Source organism: Sciurus vulgaris (assembly GCF_902686455.1).
Source record: "Sciurus vulgaris genome assembly, chromosome: 17".
Taxonomy (NCBI): domain Eukaryota; kingdom Metazoa; phylum Chordata; class Mammalia; order Rodentia; family Sciuridae; genus Sciurus; species Sciurus vulgaris.
This window is the reverse complement of record NC_136478.1, coordinates 16,716,122-16,736,022: the sequence shown is the minus strand read 5'-3', so window position 1 is coordinate 16,736,022 and position 19,901 is coordinate 16,716,122. Positions and strand designations below refer to the sequence as shown.

Below are 19,901 nucleotides of genomic sequence, written 5' to 3'. Positions count from 1 at the left end.
TTTCATGGACAATTTTCTCTCTAGGGTGTTTGGTGCATTGTCAGTGCTGGCGCCAAGAGGTCATGGTGCAGCATTGGCTGATCAGTCACCAATGTTCCTGAAAAGGTTTTAAACCACAGATGTAAACCAATGATCAGAGAAGTTCACAATAAGGGAGAAATGACCAATTCTCCTTTGGGACTTAAGTAGAGGATAACATTAAATGTTAGGTGTAGACCAAACTTTTAAACTGCATGTGAGTTCAGTATTATGCACATTATTGAAAAGAGGGGGCTGTCCTAGAAAAGTGCAGGCTAGGTTATGGCCCTGGAGATCTACTGGAAGACTTCATAGAAGAGAGTTGCATGAAATTACTTTCAGTAGGAGGAAGGGGAGGTGTTACTGAAGCAGCTGTCCATGGTGCCTCTCAGAAACTTCAACTCTGTCTTGCAGAGGTTGAAGGACTAGAGTTATTAATAGCCTGATAAACTGGGATCTACTGATCCTGAGGGTAGGGAATAAAATTGGTATGGTTTAGGAACTATAGCAATGTAAATATTGTACACAGAGATGGTGAGCATCGAGAGGCCAGGGGTACATGTTTTGGGTTTCTTTTTATTTTGTTTTGTTTTGTTTTGGTGTTGGGGATTGAACCCAGGGCCTTGTGTATGCTAAGCACATGCTGTACCACTGAAGCATACCCCAGACACTGTCTTTTTTTTTTTTTTTAATAGTGAATATACAAAACAAACTTTTTCATTTTAAATATTTGAAAATGCACAGTTCAGTGCCATTAAATTCATTCAGTGTTGCCAACATCACCACTATCTAGTTCCAGAACTTTTTCATCACCTCAAATGGGTTTCCTATATTCATCAAGGAATCAGGCCCCCTTCTTCTTTCTCCTTAGCCCCTGCTCACTAATCTGCTTTCTCTTTCTGTGGATTGTGATTGGGTTATGTCAGACAGATCTGAGTTCGTTCTGGCACTGCCTTTGTTACTGGTGTGTCTTTGCTCAACTGACTTAGCTTCTCTGAGCCTGGTTTTCCACACTTTTAGCACAGGGACAAAAGTTCTTAACCTGCAGAACCCTATGAGAATTGATTATATTTTACATATATTTCTAAATATCTGGTTTATCTTTGGATATGTAAGACCTCCTAGTTATTATTTGCTTCATAAAAGCAATGATAAGTTGGGCATGGTGTTGCATGCCATTTATCCCAACTATTTGGGAGGCTGAGGCAGAAGGATCAAGTTCAAGGCCAGCCAGGCCAAATAGTGAGACCCCTTCTCAAAAAAAAAAAAAAAGGGGGGGAGGTCTGTCATGTTGTATACTACTATATTCAAACTGCTTCTTCCCTCAAAATTCAGATGACACCTAACTTAAGAATATCTCTCATAAGGGCTGAAGTAGGAAATTAAATTTAAATTTTTTTTTTTTTTTTTTGGCAGTACTGGGGATTGAATCCATGGGTGCTATACTACTGAGCTACATCCCCAGCTCTTTTAATTTTTTTTTTTTTTTTAATTTTTATTTTTCAGACAGGGTCTTGCTAAGTTTCTGAGGCTGGCTTCAAACTTGAGATACTCCCAAATCACTGGGATTACAGGCATGTGCCTCCACACCAGACCTCATGGAACTCTCATATGTCATAAGCTCTAAAATGCTTTTGGAATTTAAAGAAGGGAAAAAAAAATTTCACAATGGTTATATGCTTAATAAATATTTGAATTAGTGAATGAATGAACTGTTGAACGTGAAATATAAAGCAGGCTTATGAAGAGGTAGAACTTGAGTTGGGTCAGTTTTATACGTGCCTTTGTCTTTTTTATACAAAATACAATCTGGTCACTAAGATGAATGACAACTGTTAAGGCAGATGAAAGAAATTAAACGTTTTTTGTTGTTCTTTTTAGATATATATGACAATAGAGTGTATTTTTTTATTGTAAACAAATGGGATACATGTTGTTTCTGTTTGTATATGGAGTAACAGCATACCATTTGCATATTCATACATTTACATAGAGTAATGATGTTTGATTCATTCCATTATTTTTTTTCCTTCCCCCCCCACCCCTCCCACCTCTCTTTTCCCTCTATACAGTCCCTCCTTCCTCCATTCTTGCCCCCTCCCACCCCCATCAAAATAGAGTGTATTTTGACATATTATACATATATGAATTATAACTTCCCATTCTTGTGGTTGCACATGATATGGAGGTACACTGGTCATGTATTCATATATGAACATGGGAAAATTATGTCCAATTTATTCTACATTCTTTCCTACTCCCATTCCCCCTTCCTTCCCCTTTGTCTAATCCAATGAACTTCTATTCTTCCCTCTCCACCTCCTTATTATGTAGTAGCATCTACATATCAGAGAGAACATTCAGCCTTTGGTGTTTGGGGATTGGCTTATTTCACTTAGCATGATAGTCTCTAGTTCCAAGTAGTCTCCAGTTATAGTCTCTAGTTCCAAGTAGTCTCCAGTTCTATCCATTTACTGGCAAATTCATAATTTCATTCTTTAAGGCTGAGTAAGAAATTGGACTTTGATTATTATTTTTAGATGAGGAGTCCAAAACTTTTGAAAAACAGATGTACTTCCATCAAGGCAGTTTAAAGAGAAGTAGATTTGTACTTAGTACAAGGAAGAATTTGCTATTGGTATTGGCAGAGAGGTGACAGTCAGTTGTGCATATATATCAAGCAAAAGCCAAGAAGTTCTCTGAGATATAATAGGAAAAAAATCATTTTATTAGATGGAGCCAAAAGGAGACCTTATCTCTGATTTTTTCCACTTTGAGAAAAACAACCCTATTTCTGTATTCCTGTTTGTGAACTTAATGGATATTAGTTGGTTAATTGATAAGGATATTTAAAAATTTTCTCTTTCTCCTTCTACACACTCTTCCCCCCATCAGTATCTCTTTAGCCTGTTTTATTTTTCCCTGTGTCACTTGTCTCTACCTGATGTTGTCTAGTGATTGTTTATTGCCTGTTCCCCACTAGAATGTAAGCTCCTTTGAAGAGGCTTTGCTCACTATTGTGTTCAGAGCACCACAGGCATGCCAAGCATGTAACTGATGCTCAGTAGACATTTGCTGAACCATTATATAAAATAAATAATATATATGTATGAATAGCCGTATAGTTTTTCTTATAAAACAGTACTTATTCCTTGTAAGAAAGTGCCAAAAAGTGTACGAGAAGAGTATTAAAAATTAGAGAAATTTATCAAAATAACATATATCCCCAAGAAATGTGTTTATTCTGTCATGTTTAAGTTTGAGGTACTTTCACCCTGTCAAGCCAGTAAATAATGGAGATTTGTTCCATCTGTTTTTGTTTTGTTTTGTTTTTTGGTTTTTGATTTTTCTCTTCTTTTCTTTTTATACGATAAAAGAAGGTAAAGAAGGATGGCTCCACAGAGATTTCCTCAGAGAACACAGGATCCAGGACCAAACAACACGGCCTTCTGTTATCTGGGGGGATCTCTTCTTTTACCTCCTGTAACTGTTGGTACCCTAATTAGGTCTACGTATTACTTCTGAACATTGCCATACAAGGCACTTCATTTAGTTGGACTTATAGAGATTAGATCACGCACAGGAAACTGGCTCTTTGGTTATCAGGCTCCACAGAAGAATCAGGGGGAGGCTTAAGAAATGTGAAAAATTATGAAAAGCACAGAGGTTTTTTTCCAGCCTGTACAAGTGCCTTCATGACCTTTTGTTTCCCATAAAGATCACTGAGTTCTACCTCAGTGTTCCTTCCAGAAATAAGGGCCTCTCAAAGCTTTCCTTTTCTCATCTTTAAATAGGGCTTCTAAAACTGACTTTGGGAGAGTGTTGATTTTAATGAACTCTTTAAAGAATCTAGCATAGTACCTGGAAGATAAGAATTCTACCATTAAAAAACAAAAACAAAAAAAAACCCAAAAAACAAAAAACAAAAAAACCCTTCCGTATTTCTGGAATATACTGAGATCACAATCATTCTTGGTTCCTTTTCTTTCTCTTTTTGTCATCATTATCATTGTCCATACTATCAGTTTTTTTTTTTTTTTTTGTATTGGAGATTGAATCCAGGTGTTACTCTGACACTGAGCTATATGCCCAGCCCTTTTCATTTTCTATTTTGAGATAGGGTCTTAATAAGTTGCTGAGACTGGCCTTGAATTTCGAATCCTTCTGCCTCAGCCTCCTCTGTCACTGGGATTACATGTCACTGTGCCCAGTCTTACTATCAGATTATAATTTATTATCACAGAATTACATTTTGAAATCCTGTTGTATTTTTTATTTTTTTCTGTATTTAGGGTTGAATCCAGGGATATTTAACCACTGAACTGTATCCCCAAACCTTTTTATTTTTTACTTTGAGACAGGGTCTCACCAAATTGCTCAAGGCTGGCCTCAAACTCTCAATCCTCCTGCTTCAGCCTCCTGAATAACTTGGATTACACATGTGTGGTAATCACTCCCAACCTCATTGTGTTTGATTAGAGTTTGGGGTAGCATTTTTCACTTCCTTAGACACTTTAAATTATCTACCTTGAACTGTTAGAGTTGATTTTTTAATTCTTGTTATATTACAAGCAATCTGAGGGATAGTGACTCTTACTTATTCTATATTCACTGCAATGCCTAGGACAGTACTTTGAACCTAATGTGTGTTCAATAAAAGTTTGTTGAATTTAATGCTTTTATGCTAGATTTATTGAAAGGGATAGCTAAAATATATAACAGAATTTTGTTAAAAGCCAACATCCTGGGTCTGGGGTTGTGGCTCAGTGGTAGAGCACTTGCCTAGCATGTGTGAGGCATTGGGTTTGATTCTCAGCACCACATATGAATAGGCAAATTATTAAAAAATAAAGGTCCATCAACAACTAATAAAAATATTTTTTTTAAAAAACCAACATCTTCACATACTTAACTGTAGGTGCAATATATTTTCTTTGAATATTTATTTAATTGGAGAGAATAAAACATGTCCATGTGGCAGTTATATCTTAAGAATGATGAATCTAGGGCTAGGGTTGTAGCTCAGTTGGTAGAGTGCTTACCTTACATGTACAAAGTCCTGGGTTCAATCCCCAGCACCACAAAAAAAAAAAAAAAAAAAAAAAAAAAAAAAAAAAAAAAAAGAATGATGAATCTAGAGTGAGCTATATTTTATTTGAAATCTAGGGTTTTTGTTTGTTTGTTTGTTTGTTTTCTGGTGCTGGGGATTGAACCCAGGGCCTTGCACATGCTGAGCACATGTTCTACCACTGAGTTATATCCCTAGCCCCTCAACTCTGGCTTTACGTTTTTCTACTTGCAGGTAATTATTAGCTCCAAATAGCAGACCTTTGGCAGAAGGTCAGTGGTATATGCATGAATAACAGGGAAATTAGGAAACTCAGAGGTAGCCAAAATTAGGACAGGAAGAGGTCAGAAAACATGTTAATTTACACATTTCATTGGATATTTCTTCGGCTGCACATGTGGAAAGGCGCTCAAGTTCAGCCTCTGTTTCAGCCCATCTGCCAGTCTCCAGTGGTTTCATCACCATATTAGGCATTCCCTTCAGGGCAATATCGCGTGCCTTAGGAAAAGAGTGCTGCTTAAGATAAGACTGTACCCCTGCTAAGTGTCTGTGTCTGGTTCCCACTGCTGTGGCCTTGCATCTGTAGTGTGTCTCACCATGTCCTTTTCCCTAGGTGTATGTGGTTGGGAATGAGCCTCTAACAGTGTTGCTGGATTCCCTGCTTCCAGTCCTGGGGGTGCTCTTTTCTCTCTACTGTTATACCAAGGAGAGTGTGTCTCATATAAGGTAAATAAGCAGCAGAACCTTATTTGCTTATGAGTAGAATATTATTTGTTTATAAGTGGTGAATTCTTGACTTACACCACTTTGTTATTTCCTTTGCAAGTCAAGAAAACATTTGGGGAACGTTTTATTCCCCTCGCCTAGAAAAAAACAAGAATTTTGTAGCTCAAGGGGGAGTGGATATAATTTTTAGAGTGACTTTCCTCAGCCTGTCCTAGACTATGGAGATTAAATTTTTTCCACATATAAACATGCCACTGTTTGATCAGTAAGAAATACTACAATTATATGTCTAGGAAGGAGGAACTAAGGGATGGATACTAATGACCTTGTGGGGAGTTAGAGAACGAGTTTGGAAAATCTGGGTGACTATAGCACATTGTGAGTTAACCTGGGATTTTGTGTTGATGATGCAGTAACCCAGAAAATATTCTGTATTAAAATTTAAGTAGGACTCATTATGCATCAACTAGATTTTCACAGTCACTTATATTGTTTCTTCTTCCTGGTAAGAGTTCATATATATCCTTCTAAAATCCTATAGAATTCTGATGTTGGGTGTTTCCCTAATATGTAATTTGATAAACAATAATAATACTACTTCACAGGGTTATGATGAACACTAAATATGCATTGGAGTGTTTAGCACAGTCCCTGGCAAATAGTAAGCTCAGTAAGTGGTAGCTATCATTAGCATGGTTGATAAGGGGCAAAAGAAGATACTCACTCTGTTTATTATTCAAAGCTTACATACTATCTTTGGTTCTTCGGGTTTCAGTTAGCACATCATTGTGGCCCATAGCTCAATGACAGTGACAAGAAAGAATGCAGTAGATGATGAAAGCTCTGAAAATGTGAATTTGGTTTCAAAGGACTGTCCGTATAATAATTTGTTTTAGTTTTAAAATCTTTAAGTCTTCACAGCACTAAAATGTCCTTATCAAAGACTGACGAGGAAGATATGAATGTTTATTCCCTTCCTCTCTTGGTCGATTGACACAGATAAAAGGGTATGAGGAGATTGCAATATTTTGGTATGCTGTTCCTTGGTCACCCGCTGTTGGTCCCCCTGAGAATAGATGGTTTTTATCAGTGTAAGCTTTCATTCAAGTGCCTGATCCAAAGGCAGTGGTACACTTGGAATTACCAAAAGGGGTAAAAAAAAAGATCACGTGCAGCTCACATGGCATATCAGGGTTGCCTCCAGAGCCAAGGATTAGTCAGTCACTCATTGAATTGCAGGATATTTGCATTCCGAAATTCACAAGATGCCTGCTTTCCACTCCTGGTTTTCATTTGAACTAGGTGATTGTGCCAGCATTTAGAATGCAGTGGAACCTGACAATCTTACTTTCCTTTTTTATGTTAGCTTGTTAGAAGCTTAGAGTAAGATGACAAGCTCATTCATAACTGCTTTTTCTGCCAGGTCATTTTGCCAAGAGATCTTATTATGGATCCTGGAGAAACTGGAAAGGAGGAAGGCAATTGCCAGCCTAAAAGGATTTGCAGGATTGGACAAAGCTATACCCTCTCTCCATTCTCTCTGTCAGTTTAGAGCTGCCACCCAAGGTGGCATCATGATTACAGTTAAAGAGACCATTAGGTGAGTCCGCCCATCCTCTACTGTCCCATTCTAGATTTAATTCTACCCAAAAGACCATTCTGTGACTCAGCCACCAAGGGGCGCTGATAGAAAAGAAACCAGAAATTCAAGTAGCTGAGGTGCTTGCTATTTATAATCTCCAAATGAAATGTGAGCCTTAAATGATCCTCCAGGTTTTTTTCCAAGATGCCAGCTAATGGTCAGTGCAGTTTACTGGAGCCTCACAGCACTGCATCACAACAAGCCCACTTCCCAGAGTCTGCTAGTTAATCAGAGGAAAGGGCAGCACATGTTCGCCCTTAACACCAGAATAATCCTGCTCTATTTCTGACTTGCAGAATGGTGTGTATTCATAGTCAGGCTATTCCTAAGAAAAAATTGTCTGACAGCTATCTTTTGAGGTAATTTTACAATAGGGACTTGTTTCTCATTGGAATTTATAGAAAGTACTTAATAAATTTAGTAGAACGGATAATTTATTTCTCCATATGACAAATATTTTTGTGGTCCTGGGGATCGAACCCAGGACCTCTTATATGCTAGGCAAGCGCTGTACCACTGAGCTATACCTCAAGCACCACCAGTATATTTAAATTATTTGCACTTTCTGGGTGATCTCAAAGTATGTTATTACCTTTAAATGGAAGTTCCTATAGGTAATAGACCTTAACTGGCCCAGCTACCCCTACTGGATTCCTTTTTCTGTTTTTTTTTTTTTTTTTTTTTAAATATTATTTTTAGTTGTAGATGGACACAATGCCTTTATCTATCTATCTATCTATCTATCTATCTATTTATTTATTTATTTTTGCTGGGGATCGATCCCAGGGCCCTGTACTTGCAAGGCAAGCACTTTACCAACTGAGCTATCTCCCTAGCCCCTTATTCATTTATTTTTATGTGGTGCTGAGAATCAAACTCAGTGTTTCACACATGCTAGGCAAGCACTCTACCACTGAGCTACAGCACCACCCCCCTACTGGATTTCATATCACATTCAGTGTACTGCTTTTTATTGAAGTGTTTAAATTTAATTTTATATTCATGATTAACTTAGTAAAGTTTTGATTTTTTTTTTTTTTTTTTTTTTCCAGCACTGGGGTTTGAACCCAGGGGTACTCTACTATTGAGCTATATCCCCAACCCTTTTTATGTTTTTTATTATGAGATAGGGCCTTGCTAAGTTGTCAAGGCTAGCCTTGAACTTAAGATCCTACTATGTCAGGCTCCAGAGTCACTGAGATTACAGGCATGCACCTGTAATACTCTCAATACTCTCAATATGATGGACTTGAGGAAAATAGAAAACCACATAAATTTCATATAGAATTGTCATAACAAACTAATTGCTACTAGATTACTGAGAGTTGTTGAACATTAGTAAGTATATGGTTATAATAATGTCCAAAAACTGAAAGAGTAAAATTATTTGGCATGTTTGTTTGTTTGTTTGTTTGTTTATTTATTCACATTTTCATCTTTTTTTAAAAATTCATTTTTATTGTAAACAAATGGGATACATCTTGTTTCTCTGTACATGAAGTAGAGGCATACCATTTGTGTAATCATACATTTACCTAGGGTAATAGTTTTTTATTCATTGTTATTTTTTTTTCTTCCTCCCACCCCTCCCACTCCTCTTATCCCTCTATAGAGTCCCTCCTTCCTCCGTTCTTGCCCCCTTTTCACCCCCTATATGTGTCATCAGCTGCTTATCAGTGAGATCATTTGTCCTTTGGTTTATTGAGATTGGCTTATCTCACTTAGCATGATATTCTTCAACTGCATCCATTTGCCTGCAAATGCCATAATTTTATTATTCTTTATGGCTGAGTAATATTCCATTGTGTGTGTGTGTGTGTGTGTATCACAGTTTCTTTATCCATTCATCAATTGAGCGGCATCTAGGTTGGTTCCACAATCTGGCTATTGTGAATTGAGCAGCTGTGAACATTGTTGTGGCTGTACCTCTGTAGTTATTTGGCATGTTTATTTAAAAAATACTTTGGAACTATTTTTACCTGAAACCACTTTAGTGATGGTGTAGAGAATTTTGCAGTAATTAGCTTAGTAGTTGTAACTTGTGGCTATCTTAACAAGTTTTTTGATGCACTTTTTAGTGCAGGTATGTAAAACTCTTAGTTCTAAGCCAGATGCAGTGGCATATGCATGTAATCCCAGCCAACTCAGAAGACTGAGGCAGGAAGATTACAAGTTCCAAGCCAGCCTCAGCAACTTAGTGAGGCCCTCAGCAACTTTGGGAGTCTCTGAAAATAAAAAATAGAAGGGTCTTGTGTACTAGTGTATATCACTCAGTGATGAGGTGCACCTGGGTTCAATCCCCAGTACAAAAAAGGGAAAAAGAGGGTTGGGGATGTGTCTCAGTGGTAAAGTGATTGCTTGCCCAGCATGCATAAGGTCCCGAGTTCAATCCCCTGCACCACAGGGGGGAAAAAAAAAATTCTACTCCAGCATTCAGTTCTTATTGAAACTATAGTTTCTCTTCAAGGTAGAAAAAAATAAGTAGGCAATGATTGAATGTTCATAGGGTATCAGAGCCAATAGCTCCTAAACCTGGGGTTTCTGCATGGACTATAATCCTCTTGAAAGTATACACATAAATAAATTTTATATACAATTTTTTTTTTCTGGTTAAGGTCTACAGCTTTCATTAGATTCTTGAAAGCAATCTGGGTTTCCACAAGGTTGACAGTCACTGTACCAGAGAAATAAGAATGTATATGTTCATGAGTGATTGTCATTTGCTCTACAGCTTCTGCTTCTGATGTTAGTCCCCCAGGAGCAGGCTCAGGCACCTTGCTGTATCACCGATTACCTCTCGTTCTGTCATTCACCCAGGATGCATTATTAATAAGTTTATATAAGCTGGGCATGATAATACATTCATATATTTCCAGCTACTTAGGAGGCTGAGGCATGTGAATCACTTGAGCCCATGAGTTTGAGACAACCTGGGCAGCATAGTGAGACCCTGCCTTTAAAAAAAAAAAAAAAAAAAAGACTATAGAAACTTTATCTGAGCGTCTTTGATTTCATGTTCTTTGGATCCAAAATTTTTACTTTCTATAACTAAGTCTCACTATTTTGAATTGATTCTATATTGTTCACATTCTAAGAATAACTAAAATAGTGCTTCTTAAGCTGATTGTCATATCTCTTTAAGAATATATGAATATTGGGGGCTGTGAATGTGGCTCAGTGGTAGAACTCTTGCCTAGCATGCATGATGCACTGGGTTTGATCCTCAGCACCACTTAAAAATAAATAAAATAAAGGTATTGTGTCTATCTACAACTAAAAAATTAAAATATATATATATATATGAATATTGTTTTTTTTTTTTTTTTTTTTTTTTTAATAACAAGGATGCTTAACTACTGAGCCACATCCTCAGTCCTTTTCATTTTTTATTTTGGGACAGAGCTTCACTAAGTTGCTGAGGCTGGCCTTGAACTTCAGATCCTTCTGAATCAACCTTCTGAGCCTTTGGGATTATAGGCAGGCACTACCATGCCCTGCTAAATATAGTACTTCTTTTTGACCATCAGGATGGTTCACAGAATCTTGGAAATAATATTTGTCCATTTTAACTTTTCTACTGGCATAGATGTGATGGAGAAAACATGATTGATCTGAAGGATTCTGGGGTAATATAGAAATAAACCAAAGCTAAATGTATAAGTTATTCATTCTGCTATAGGAGCATGAAGGCCATGTTATTTGTGAGCTGGCAAATTAAGATAACCTGCCTAAGGTGATGGTTGCCCAAATTAACTATTGTGCTTTTCAGTAAGGTAGAGCAACATCTGCCATTTTTTTTCTCAATTTAGTATGAAAAAAAATTGGTTCCTTCTCTGTTCACAAAAATAACTTGTGTAATACAAAAATGCATAAAAAAAATCAACCACTATCCTATTTGCTATTTTTAGTATTTTAGTGTTTGTTTTGTGAATCTTCTGGGCTGGGGATATAGCTCAGTTGATTGAGTGCAAGCACAAGACCCTGGGTTCAAATCCCCAGTACCGCCAAAAAAAAAAAAAAGTGAATCTTCTGTACCTTTGTACCTTTTTTTTTACATGACATGGTACAATAATATCGATTCTTGGTCTTTTCACTTATTGGGTGAATTAAAACCAAAATCCACCATACTTCACAAGAAGTATCTTAAAATTTTATGCATGAGCATAAAATTCTTTTTAGAAACTCAAATTTTATTAGTTGGCAATCATATTTGATCTACTTATTTTTCTGAACTTTTTTGGTACTAGGGATTGAACTCAGGGATACTCAACCACTGAGCCACATCCCCAGCCATTTGTAAATATTTTATTTGGAGACAAGGTCTCATTGAATTGCTTAGGGCCTCACTAAATTGCTGAGACCACCTTTGAACTCTCAATCCTCCTGCCTCAGCCTCCCAAGCCACTGGGATTGAGTATATGTGTGTGCCACAGCCCCCAGCCCACTCCCTCGCTCATTTTTCTGAACTTTTATACATTTTCTTATCTCAATCCATTGATTCATATGAGTTGAGATTGACTGCATCTCCTACCTTGATGATTGTCTTTTCCCATTATCCATAACTTTTCAGTGGTTCATCATATAAAGTCAAACTTCTTCTAAATGACTTCTAAGTCCCTCTTTGATCTTTCTCCATTCTTCCCCAAGAACCAGAATATCTGAATACAACTTATACTTAAATTCCTCCTTGCTTTGGCAGCTTATGAAATAATTGTAATTCTTCAACATTCATCTTAAAAGCCACTTCCTTCATGAATGTTTTCCTATTTTAGCAAATGAACATATAGGATATAGGACATTAAAAAAAAACCTGGTTTTTGAGAATAAATACTTCATGTTTTGTCAGCATGGAGAAATAGGAAACTAAGTTAAATGAAATTTTTGAGATCTTTCTAATGATTAACTATATGGAAATAACATGTTACTTTAGAAGATTATTATGAGGTTTCAAAAAATAGTATCTGCGTGACACTGCCAAGATAAATCTTGCTCTGCATTACAGTGATGAAGATGAAGATGAAGTCCTGTACCAAAAGCTGTCCTCAGAGCAGAGCCAGGTGGAGCATCTTGGGGACTTGCTGTCCCATTGCCAGGAGTGTGGTTTGGCAGGAGACTTCTTCATCTTCTGCTTGAAGGTAAGAATTCCATATAGGACTCGGTAAGTTTTATTCTGAGGCAGTTCCAGGAGTCCGTTTGAATTTTCAAGACATTCATAATTTTAGATCCTCAAATTTAGGTCCCACTTTAGGGAAAATGAACAGACCACATGCCTAAGTGTAACAGTACTGATGTGATCTAACTACTTTTCCAAGGTGGTCTGCACTGAAATGTTAGAGATGAACAAAGCAAAATTATTAATCTACGAAAGGGTTAATCTTTGCTCTGTGTTGACAGTAAGAACTCTTTTGAAGTTAATAGCGGGTTTTACAGCTGCAGAGTAATCCCTTATCCTTTCTGAGTATTTGGAAGGGAGATTTAGCAGTTGTGCCTCCTTCATTTCACTCTGTAGGCACTTGAAACCTCTTCTGGGTTTGTTTCTTAGTGCAGAAGTTGTGCTTCTTTTTGCCTTAATCTGCAGTGGCAATGGGTACCTCATAATGTTATCACTGTCTGATAATCACCAGCCAGTGACATCTAGCTTTGCTTTCTCCACTATTTCCATAAAGAAGGTGTCTGTGTTAAGATAACGTCAGTGGAGTTTAAGATCTCTATGGGTGTATGAGAATGCAAGAAGAAAATCAGGACTAACATTTCTAGAATTTGAAATAAGAGACTCTTTTTTTGATACTTTTTTACCTCCCATATTCACATCCATCCCCACACCCAGCCACTCAATCTAAACAGAATTCTCAGGAGATGTGTGCTCAATTGTATGCTTTTTAATTTTTTTTCTTACAAAACAAAAAGCTTTTCTCTAAACCAGGTTTACTCCATCTTAGCATGCTTGACATTTTGGGCCAGATAATTTTTTTCTTGTGTGGAGTTGTCTTGTGCATTGTAGAATATTTAACAGCATCCATGACCTATACCCACTAAATGCCTGTATTACCCTCCAATTATAACAACCAAATATGTCCCTCAGACATTGCAAAATGTCCCCTGAGGAGCAAAATTGCTCAGGCACAGTTGAGCACTACTGCTGTAAGCTGTCAATTATTGTGATAAAATGCTGATTGTTAGGGAACTTAAGGTTTTCCCTACCCAAGGAAATTTACAATGTGGACAGGTAGGTAAAAGCTTATAAAACTCATATCATTAATTATCCATTAGTAGAAGTTTAGTTCTAAGTATCTTCGTGTGTGTGTGTGTGTGTGTGTGTTACTGGGGATTGAACCCAGGGGTGCTCTACTACTGAGCTATAACCCCCCAGTCCTCTTTTGTTTTGTTTTTAGTTTTGGTTTTGGTTTTGTTTTTATAGAAAGGGGCTTGCTAAGTTGTTCAGGCTAATCTTGAACTTGCCTCAACCTCCCTTGCCTGGGATTAAAGGTATGTGTCATTGATCCCAACTGAGTTCTGAATATATTAAAGGAAGGGCATCTAATGGTCTCTGAAAGGACCTTAGGGAAGTTATGTGGTCTGAGGGCTCAATTCAAGGAAGGCTAGTGGAAGAGATCGTGAAAATACTGATAAAGTAAGAAGTATGTGTGTATATTTTTATTAGGAAAATTTTAAATTTCATATACATGGTATCATAGTGCTTATTATTACGCAACTTACATTTTTTCACTCATTAGTATCTTTGGGTTTATGTTGATGATAACCTAGTTCATTTATTATAACTGTTGTGACATAATAAATAGATCACTATTCTCATACCGGACATATAAGTTGTCTCCAAGTTTTGTGTGTTATAAATAATGCTATTTATAACACATTGCATGTGTACTATATGCATTTCAAACAGGTTTCTAGCTGTGTTTGCAAAGCTTTTAATTCTGCTGACTTTTACTTTCCTCCCGTGCTTCCAGGAGTTGACTCATCTGGCTGTGGAAAGTGAAGCAGGGTTAAAACCTAAACCTTCCTCCAGCAAAAGCCTTTTGGAATTAGAGCAATACCACACAATTCTTGTGGAAGGCCAGGAGCGGAAGCTGCTGGTCCTGCAGCTACTGGCTCTCCTGTGTGAGAGAATGTCTGAGCAGATATTCACAAACATCACTCAGGTCAGTGGCTGCCATATTTTGGATCCAGCCTGGTGGTATTAGTCTATTTTGGTTTCTTTACACTCTTAAAAAAAAAAAAAAGTGGGGCTGGGGAGTTAGCTCAGCTGGTAGAGTGCTTGCCTCGCAAGCACAAGGCCCTGAGTTCGATCCCCAGTACTGCAAGAAAAAAAAAAAAAATGTTCAAAAAATGTTGCTTAGAATGTCAGTTGATGACACCTATGTCAGCATTTCCTGGAATTCTGGTTAAACATGCAAATACTGAGCCCACGCTAGGCCAAGTGAATCTAAAACTTTCTTAGGTCCTGGGAATTCACCTGTTTAACAAGCTTCTGAGTTGATTCTCATGTTTTATATATTGATATGTTATATTACAGTGGTTTTCAACTTTGAGTACAAATAAAGTTATCTGGAATCTTTTTCAAAATATTGATACCTGGCCACCTTGTAGAGATTTTGATTTAGCACATCTGCATGAGAGCCTGAGTGTTTTTATTTTTTTAAAGCTTCATGTGTATCAGAAGTTGAAAATGATTGAAAAAGCAAATTTGAGGGCTGGGGGTTGTAGCTCAGTGGTATAGCACTTGCTTAATACATGTGAGGCACTGGGTTCAATCCTCAGCACCACATAAAAATAAATAAAATAAAGGTATCCATTTACAACTAAAAAAATATTTTAAAAAACACAAATTTGAAAAAAAAATTACTAGTATAATTACTTTAAATTTCATAGGCCCTTTAGCTGACAACTTATCTCTACAACACCCTGTGAAATTTTAAGATGTTAAAAAAAAAATGTTTTCAGGGTAGTTATACCTTTATTTATGAGTCAGTGCCTGAATTTTATTGGCTTAGACATTATTTTTACTACCTGTATAAAAAATAGGAAATAAAAGTAATATGGCATAGGGAATGCATTCACCATCTTTAATATTTTATGAGAATTAATTGTTCTCTGGTTGGTGAATAGTCAGTTGTAAGACAGTATGTCACGCTTAAATCTGATTCTCTAGCTCTTTGTATGGCCTTCATTGTCATCTGCTTCGGGTGTTGCTAAGCAGCATTTCGCTATAGCTCCTGCTGAGAAAATTTGCAGCTGCCTGTCAGCTCTGACCTATCTTGCCTGTTTAATGAAAATTATGTTCATGATTTCTTTCCTGTCCTCTTATTCCTTCAGTTCACTGACCCCATGTTACTCAGTAGGGTGATTTGTTTCTCCTGTGTTTATATCTGTTCCCTGAAGACTCTTTCATCCAGACCTTGTGTTTTTGTCTCAGGATGCTAGTTGGAAGGGGAAATGGCCTAAAAACTGATATGACTTGAGCTTTTACACTTATCTGCCTTTACCCCTAATTAAGGAACAATGGTGTTGGACTGGTACAAAAATTATTTGTCCCATTAGATTATCCTGTAGCTAAGGTAAATGTGTGTATTAGAACAAAAGGAAACACAAGGAAATATTAAACTGAATTTAATAATTTTATTGCTACTGATAATATTGGTATGTTATTTTGAAACACATGGATAAAGAAAATAAGTTCCAAGTAACTGTTGATATAATTAAGAATCAAGACTTTTAGCATAAGAAAAAATGTAAATATGAAATCAAAGAACTAGAATAAAAACCTTAGTTAGAAGTATTAGTATGAACCCATGACTAATTTTTCTCTTTTTTAAAAAAATAGGTATTTCCTAACATGGTCCACCAACAGTGCCAAGAAGCAATGACAACCTATTAGCAATAAGCATTCTTAGTACCATTTTGAAATACCATTTTCTTTTTATCTCTACCACTGAGTACATCCCCAGTCCTTTTCTTCTATTTTTTGAGATGGAATATCACTTGAGTTACTGAGGCCAACCTTGAATTTGTGATCCTCCTGCTTCAGCCTCCTGAGTCTCTCGGATTACAAGTGTGTGCCCCTATGCCTGACTTGAAATACCATTTTCTAAAAGAACTCAAAACCTGCTTGGTTGTTTGTTTTGAAAAGAGCATCTTGTTATATTGCCCAAGTGGGCCTTAAATTTATGAGCTTCCTGCCTCAGCCTCCCAAGCAACTGAGATTACAGGTGTGTTCCACTGTGCCTGGCTTGCTTGAAGTGCTTTGGAATAAGGTTGAGTTGAGGTCTAGATTAGAGGTCTGGAGTAGGAGTAATACATTATAAGTTTCAAGGCATCTTGTTGTGCCCAAATGCAAGGAAGCTATCAGATTGATGGCATCATGTCAGTACATTCAGGAGTCAACATGAAAGGTTTCCCATTGGCCATAGATAGGACAATTATAGCACTAAAAAGAATAATGTCTGCAATAAATTAAGGTACATCAAAGATATGAAAATGTGAGCAAAACCCCTTACAGCACAGCTTTGAAGATTGGTAGAGCATTGACTATTTTCCAAATTGATAAAGAGAGAGAATAAAGTGCTGTGTCACCTTTCCTATAGGAACTATACTTCCGTGTAATCAAATAGTCAATAAAGGAAAATTTTTCTTTATAGGATAATCACAGTCAAGAAATTCAAAGTGAGAAGTAGAAAATTACATTTTGCAACCCTCTAGTGTGATAATGGACCTAGGTAACAGTCATAGATGTCTGCCAAAATTGTTAGATGAACTATCAACAGTGTACTGTATAATGAATGTATTAAGCCAAAAACACTCAAAGCAACTGAAAATTCCCCCAGCATATTATTATGAAAGTTTTCAAATTTGAGATAATTTTTGAAATTATTTTATTCTTGTTTAACATAAATTAACTTTGTCATATTAATGAGGAATATTTATTTATTGAAAGAATTTTACAGTGAATACCTGTATACCCACCTACCTATCAAGATATTGCCATTAGTATTTTATTATACTTGCTTTATCACATAGTTATCCATGTGTATGTCCCTGTACCCATCTTACTTTTGGTATATTTAAGTGCAGATAACAGCATAAATCCCTCTAACTATTTCAGCCTGGCTTGGCTGATTGCCCATTGTCATAGGTGGACAAGCAGATCATACATACCTCCTCTTGTAATGCAGTAGGAAGTATGCAGTACCACTTGGGAAGTATGCTTATCCAAAAATCAAAAACTTAAAACTTGAAACTGAATCTAACCAAGAAAATGCAAGGACTGGAGGATTCAGGGAAGCAATGCCATGAGGAAGCAATCGGCCAAGTCCAGATTGTGGAAAATTCTACAGTAAAGGTGGTTCAGTTCTTAAATAAATGGCATAAGAAAGGAGTGAAACCCTAATTTAAACAAATTTATTATAAGAAGTATTATTGTAGAAGTATTGTTACAGTTATGGATCAGGTATCAGGAGATATTAAGGAATTCTTCTTGGGTATAATCATGGTGTGGTAGTTACATACAAAACAAATATCCTTATCTGTTAGAAATGCATGTTGAAGAGATGCCTGGATAAAAGATTAATTATTCAGTAGAATATATTGGAAGATGATCCATTATATGTGTGAGGTACAGAGAGGAATGTGGAATGCTGTGGTCTTTGCCCTGATCAGGGCCCTGCTTCACCTCCCAATTTCTTCCATTTCACACTATGTATGGAGGGCCACATACTCTACTAGGTACCAAGCACACAGTGTGAACAAAACACACTTTCTTGGAGCTGATATTCACATGGGGAAGAGATACGATGCATAAGAAGGCAAAAATACATAGAGTGCTGGATGATGGGAATTTCTAGAGAGAAAAACAAACCAAGAAAGAGGGATGTTAAGAGGAGTATGGTAAATAGGTGATCATGGACAGCAACACTGAGGAAGTGCCTTTTAGCAAAAACCTAAAGGCAGGGAAGGAGGGGGTTGTTGAGATCCATAGTGTGAGAGTGTTTTTTAGATAGAGGGAGCATACCCAGAATGTGGTGGGTCAGCAAGAAGGCCAGCGTCATTGTGAACTGAGCAAGATTCCCTTTTTTCTGTCCTTTAGAAAACTGCCATTACTTGTTCCTCAATATAATGGCATTACTTCAATCAGCAAAGTAGAAGTGCTTCTATGTGGCATTTTTTTTTCTTTTTCAGATGTTAAATTTTTTTTGACATAAGTAACCCATGCTCTTTGTAAAAACATTTAAACAACATGGAAGTGCATTATATAAAAAGTAGGGGCTTCTGGTTGAAGACAATGTATTGAACGCATGTGTTTACCCACTCTGTCTAGAAACCAAGAGACCAACAGAGTAGAGAAGAGACAGCAGTTAAAAGAGAATAACAAACCTGGAAACTTGAAAATAGTAGCTGATATAGGAACTTGAGAAATTGGAAAGCTAAATGTCTGCATGGAGAGAAATCAAGAAGTCTATAAGACTGTTAAGATTTTTTTTTTTTTTGAAGGAAAAGAAAAGGAATAAAAGGAACACTGCAGAGCTGTGGGAGAACTGGATGCACCAGAGAAGCTCTAAATATGGAACAGAATATACAGCCCAACACAGTTTGGCTGGCTGTATAGGATTCAGGAGACCCCTTTTTTCCTGAAACTTTTCCAACTCTCTTCCTTTTACCTCCCCAGTGAAAAGCCAGAGGTTTATTCTCGAAAGATGTACTTGGGGCACTCTGGACTTGGGTGGGCGCGACAAACTGAAAAACAGGAGGCTTATGAGGAGGCTACAGACTCAGCAAGGAGGCCTCAGCGCCCTTCCTTTCATTGTCAGCATTTGGGGAGCAAGTTTATGCATCCCCGGAGGGTCATTAAGAGGAGTAAATGAGTTAAAACCTGTAATGTGTTTAGAATGGTGCTGGTAGATAGTGAATACTTAATGTTATTAAACAGCTGAATGATTAAAAGTTGCCTCTATATAGAGCCAGAATCAAATGGGGAGAAATGAGGTAGGGCACAGCCATTTTTCACTATAAACGTTCAGGAATTTTTGCCTTTTAAAATTGTGTACCTTGGGCTGGGGAGATAGCTCAGCTGGTAGAGTGCTTGCCTCGCAAGCACAAGGCCCTGAGTTTGATCCCCAGTACCGCAAAAAAAATAAAATAAAATAAAAAATAAAATTGTGTACCTTTATAAAAGTTTTAAGTAAAATGTAAAAGTCTCTCCCTGCTCTTTGCAACATACATAAATTCTAGAACAGGCTTCAGTCACATATCTATTCTTGTGACTGGCAACCCTACCAGAATCACAGACATGGGTAGTATGGGTAGTAGGGGGAGGAGCTGCTGTCCAAATGGGTACAGTGGTTTTGGTGTTACAAGAACAAAGTTTGAGGGAAAAGGTATTTCATAGATGATAGTACATAATAGCTGGCCATCATTTCACAGTTAACAGTGACC

General features: G+C 37.1%; 1 protein-coding gene across 1 annotated transcript in view; it reads left to right on the top strand.

Annotated features, from left to right (window-relative positions):
* TANGO6 (transport and golgi organization 6 homolog) overlaps positions 1-19,901 on the top strand; it is a 166,550-nt gene that overhangs the window by 29,338 nt on the left and 117,311 nt on the right. The window contains 4 exon segments of the mRNA XM_079116932.1: positions 5,700-5,812; positions 7,236-7,412; positions 12,457-12,589; positions 14,423-14,614. Of these exon segments, the coding sequence (XP_078973058.1) occupies positions 5,700-5,812; positions 7,236-7,412; positions 12,457-12,589; positions 14,423-14,614 (615 nt within the window).